The sequence below is a fragment of the Otolemur garnettii genome, unplaced genomic scaffold, assembly GCF_000181295.1.
Source record: "Otolemur garnettii isolate 467f Iridium unplaced genomic scaffold, OtoGar3 scaffold00025, whole genome shotgun sequence".
NCBI classification, from domain to species: domain Eukaryota; kingdom Metazoa; phylum Chordata; class Mammalia; order Primates; family Galagidae; genus Otolemur; species Otolemur garnettii.
The window spans coordinates 21,143,745-21,148,933 of record NW_003852420.1 but is presented as its reverse complement, the minus strand read 5'-3'; the positions used below and the strand labels follow the sequence as shown (position 1 = coordinate 21,148,933).

General features: G+C 60.7%; 1 protein-coding gene across 1 annotated transcript in view; it reads left to right on the top strand.

The window, feature by feature from the left end:
* The first annotated feature begins 274 nt into the window (after positions 1-274).
* TFAP2E (transcription factor AP-2 epsilon) overlaps positions 275-5,189 on the top strand; it is a 21,067-nt gene continuing 16,152 nt past the window's right edge. Inside the window, exons 1-3 of the mRNA XM_003788183.1 lie at positions 275-301; positions 619-1,101; positions 1,640-1,691. Coding sequence (XP_003788231.1) covers positions 275-301; positions 619-1,101; positions 1,640-1,691 — 562 coding nt within the window. The remainder of the gene's footprint in view (positions 302-618; positions 1,102-1,639; positions 1,692-5,189) is intronic.

Sequence of the window (5,189 nt, the reverse complement as noted above, 5' to 3'; positions counted from 1 at the left end):
GCAGACTGCGCTCAGAGGGAGAAGGGCGGACTCTGGGCGCTCGCTGACTGACTTTTCCAAGTACGATTCGCACTTGTCCGTCCCGCCTCCATGGACCTGCCCAGGGATCCGCACCATTGAGGAACCCACGCTCTCTGGGATCCGGGCCGGGTGGCACCCGGCTGCTGCGCCGTGACCTTCGCTGGCTGTGCCGGCTCCCCGCACCTTTCCCCGCACTCGCCGTCGGGCGAAGGCTGGGCGGCCGCCACGCCTCGCGGCCAGCGCTACCCACCCCATGCTGGTGCACGCTTACTCCGCCATGGTGAGTAGCCTCGGGTCCTGGGACACCGGGGCATGCTCGGTCGGGGGATAGGGAGCCTGGACCTTTCAGTCCCCCTGCCCCGCGCCAACGCTAATAAAACCTCAGAGGGAGGGCGCCACAGGGACTCTGCCAGCTGACAAAGCGGGGCGCAAGAGACTGCTGTCCCCAGACTGAGGGTCCCGTGCCAATGGGTCACTCAGAGATAGACGTCGGGACCCAGTAAGCGGGCGGGACACTCGCGAGTTTAGGACGATCCTTCGGGGCTGAGGTCCTTTCATCCGCCAGTGCGTCTCCTAATGCTTCCCTCTCTTCCCCAGGAGCGCCCCGACGGGCTGGGCGCAGCGGCTGGCGGGGCACGCCTGTCGTCCCTACCCCAGGCGGCCTATGGACCCGCACCACCTCTCTGCCACACGCCGTCTGCCGCTGCGGCCGCCGATTTCCAGCCCCCCTACTTCCCTCCACCCTACCCACAGCCGCCACTTCCCTATGGCCAGGCTCCCGACGCCGCTGCTACCTTTCCCCACCTGGCTGGGGACCCGTACGGCGGCCTGGCGCCCTTGGCGCAACCGCAGCCTCCGCAGGCTGCGTGGGCCGCGCCCCGCGCCTCAGCCCGCACCCACGACGAGCCGCCCAGTCTCCTGGCACCGCCCGCCCGCGCCCTGGGCCTTGACCCGCGCCGTGACTACGCCGCCACCGTGCCCCGGCTCCTGCACAGCCTGGGCGACGGCGCACACGGCCTAGCGGACGCACCCCTTGGCCTTCCCGGGCTTGCAGCGCCGCCCGGGCTGGAGGACCTGCAGGTGAGGGTCTGGGATGGGTCCCCACCCGCCGCAGAGATTTAGCCTGGAGGTAAAAAGGCGACAAAAGCAGGAACCTTACTCTTCTCCCAGCCCTACCACTTCTCACTGGTGACTCTGGGGTTGCGTACCGCCTCCTGGATTAAACGCTGCCTGGCCATTAAGATGACCTGGCCCTGAGTCCGCGCGTGATGCCTGGTTGGTGGCAACCTTGAGCAGGGGCGGGATCGTTTCTTTCCCTCCTGGCTTGGCGGTTGAGGCACGTAAGGCATACATGCGGCAGCCTGCGTCTGGGGCAAGGAGAGGCGTGGCGGTTTTCTGTCTAAGGTTCAGATTTTCCTTTTTGTACGGAACGGTGACATAACCAGGGTGGCAGATGGTGCGTAGTCTCGGCGATTCCTTAGTCCCGCCTGTGACCGCCCCAGGCGATGGTGGTGTGCGTTGGGTGGTGCAGACAGAGATCTGGGGCAAGAAGGGCTTGGGAAATGACAGGCGACTGGGTGCGCACGAGCCCTCACCGCTGTGCTGTCCTTACCTGCAGGCCATGGATGAGCCGGGAATGAGCCTCCTGGACCAGTCCGTGATCAAGAAAGGTAAGGAACGGCGGGCATCTGCCAGGGCAGAGCCGGGCAAGATGGTGCAGTCCCTACAGGCTCACAGACCACATCCTGTGCCGCCTTTGTGTCAGGCTCAGTGTCTACCAGGCACTCTTCTTGTCCCTGTAGAGGGGCAGGGGAGGTTGCCGGCCTAGTCAGAGGTTGGGCAGCCAGCCCTGGCTTGGAGAGTTGATGAGGGACACTGTGGCCCAGGGTGGGCCCAGTAGTCTGGGCTCACTGGGTTGGCTGCCTCCTGGGGGCTGGCCTCTCTCTGCCTTTTGCGGATCTGGAGTTGATTTGCAGAACAAGTTAAACCACTTTCCTGTTTCCTAAGAGGTGGGAATGGAAGTGCTGTTCCCTCTGATTTTGATAAATAATTTTTACTTTACAGAGCCTTAACATTGTGGAGCTGGTAGGTACTTTCTGCCCCTGCCTTACCAGTAGGGCCTGGGAGGCCTCTCCTTTCCTTGGAGAAATTTTCTTTACAGGAGCCTTTTGTGGCATTTAGGATTGGGGAGCTGGTGGCGTGTGAACACTGTGTGTTAGGGTGTGGGGTGAGGGCAAGGACTGTCCTGCTCCTGGGTGCCTGTGTTCTTGTGAGTTCAGGGTCCAGTGCATGTCTCATATGGTCCTTTCCTGGGTGTCTTAGTATTTCTCCGCATGTGTATATCTGTTTCTGTGAGTGTATTTGTGAGGTGTGTTTATATATGTTGGTCCATTTCTCTAAGTGTGGGGGCTCAATGTGTGTGACAGTATTTCTGCTGGGTCCTGGAATTTTTCTTTGGTATCTGAGGATTTCTAAGCATGTAAGCTTCCCTCCCTGTGTATCTGCGGGAGTATCTGTGTCTTTTCTCAGGGAGACTCATCTCAGAGTGTATTCTCAAGCCTAAAAACTGACCAAGTTCTGGTGGTGCCAGGGAAAGGTAGACAGAGGGAAAGAGAGAGACAGACACACAGAGAGAATCAGAGACTCCGAGAGGCCCAAGCATTGAGATCCTTAGATTTGGGGTGGGTGCCCAAATTTGGAGGTACATAGGAACCCCTCAGGGCTCAGGGCAGAAGCTGTTTTGGGTTTGGCTCAAGTTGTTTTCCAAAGCAGTATTCAAGCCTGGGCTCTGTTTGCCCTCCACCTGTGTTCTCAGAGTAGGCTGGGTGGAATGGGGGTAGGGGACAGAGGCTGGACTTCCAGGATCTGAGACTAGGTTACCAGGAGCTGGGAGTTGGCTGAATGTCTGGGAGTGTACAGAGGGGAGATGAGAAGACAGGCCTCTCAGAACATAGGGGAGGGCCAGGGACTGGGGCTGTGTCACCTGGAGCTGGGGGTGGGGAGGACACTGGGTATATGGCTGCACAGGGGACTCAGCTCTGCTGGCAGTCCTCTGCTGGGACTCAGTGCTTCAGTGGCTTAGTGGACAGTGCCTTTCTGGAACCCAAAGGAAGAGAGAGCTTAGTCTGCAGTTGGCAAGTGTCTGCCATTGGGCTTCTTTCCCTGGAAATAGGACCAAAGTGGCAATCCCCAGTTCCCTCCTCCTGGGGCTCACAAGGCTGAAGGCCTAGATTCACTGACTCTGAGGGAGGCCAAGACCCTGCGCTTGGGGAAGGGGTTGAGGACCCCTGCCCTGGGGAAGAGTAGGAGGTTCAGCTCCGAGCACCTTAACCTTGTGCCAGAGTTGGGACAGGAACGGGATGCCAGGAGGGAACGGAATTGCCCTGAGTTGGTTTTCTGTTGAAGGACATCAGCTTCCAAAACTTCCAGACTCTGAGTGTGTGGCAGAATTCCCAAATTCAGTCCAAGGAATGGGGCCTGGACTGTCCCAGGGGCGGGTGTGCGGAGGACGGGACTCAGGCGTGTGCACCTGCAGGACCCCAAACCTGCTCGCCGGTGGCCGAGGCGAACTGAGTGGAGCGGCGGAAGCCCTGGTCGCCCCACTCCCGACGTCGAGTTGCAGCCGAAGGCGCTGCGGTGAAGCGAGAAGGGAAAAGAGCCGCAGGCTCCCCACGGAGGGAAGCGCGGGTTCCCGAGCCGCGAGCTCGGCCCCCTGCTGCTGGCGTTTTCCCGCTTCGGGTTTGCAAACCCGGGCTGGATCCCGCCGTCCAGACCCAGGGCGAGCGCGTGCTGGCGGGCGGCGCAGGGGAGCCGCTGCGGCTGGGCAGGTGGGCTGGCTGGAGCCTGCTCCTCCCTGCCGTCTCCCCCAGTAGCCACCGCACAGCGGACAATTCTCTCTCTGCTGTCCGAGGTCACAGCGAGACTCCAATACTCCGGCCTCGCTGCCCGCCCTTGGGTCGCAGTGGGGTGGGGGCGACGAATCGGCGCCCTTCTTCACCCGCGGGCCTTCCTGATGGCATCAGGATCCCCGGTCCTGTCCCGAAGTCCTCTGGCGACCCGTGAGTTTGGTGCGGGACCCTACCCCGCCAGGCCCGGGAATTATAGGAAGTCCCTCTGGGCTACACCAAGCGTCGGATTCTCTGGCTCCTCCCGGCCTTGGAGGGCGGAGCGGCTGGGTTGCGGATGGTTGGAGTCCTCGGGGCGCAACCCAGGCAGCCGGAACCCCCACCAGAAGTCGCCTTCTTACCGCAGGGGGACCTTGGGGCTAGATTTTGCACGGAGAAGAGCTTGGAAGCTCTGGAACCCAAACCTGGGGCGTGAACTCTTCGCTGACTTCGGGCACCCGTCGGTGCCCCACGCGCTGCCAGGCGGCCCGCGGGTTACAGCCACGTGCGGGGCAGGGCGCTGCAGACAAGCCTAGAGAGCCTTCCATTCTATGCCCACATTTGTCAACCTGTCCCAGACACACAGAAAGCAGGCAGCACTGGTGAGAGGGTCTGTACGGATCCCGGCCAAGCTCAGAGGAGGAAGGGTGAGTGCCTGAGGTTGGGAAACTGCCTACTGGGAGAGAGAGTTGAGCCAGGCTGGGCTGGTGCTCTGTCAGAGTTGGTCAATGAATGGGCGACGGGTTTTGAAGCCTGAGTGCTTTTGGAGGGGGTGAGTATAGAAAGGGCTACTGTCCTCACGGCTAGGCGCGGCTCTGCAAACGCCCTCTCTGTGGAAAAGACAGACAGGTTAAAATGGTTAAAGATTTCTGTGGGTCTCAGATTATACAGTCGCACCTGGAGGGGTGCGGTTCAGGAGTGAGCATTGAGATGTTACCCCTCCTTCCCTCTGGAGGAGAGAGTGTCTACTTGGGGGGTGGAGAACCCCTCACCACTGGCTCCTTTGCCCAATACAGGAGGTCTCCAGGACAGGAGGTGACTTAAATATTTACTCTTTCCCCTGCTCTCCTTGGCCCTCCCCAGGAAGGAGGGTGGTGGGAGGGTCTGAGCATCCAAACGAGTCTCCCTGCAATCCCAGCGCCCGGTGGGATGAAGGAGGTATTCCGCTTTGAAGCCAGTTGTAAGAGGGTGTAAAAAGTCGGTAATCGGCTCTGTGCCTGTGGCTCAAGCGGCTAAGGCGCCAGCCACATACACCTGAGCTGGCGGGTTCGAATCCAGCCTGAC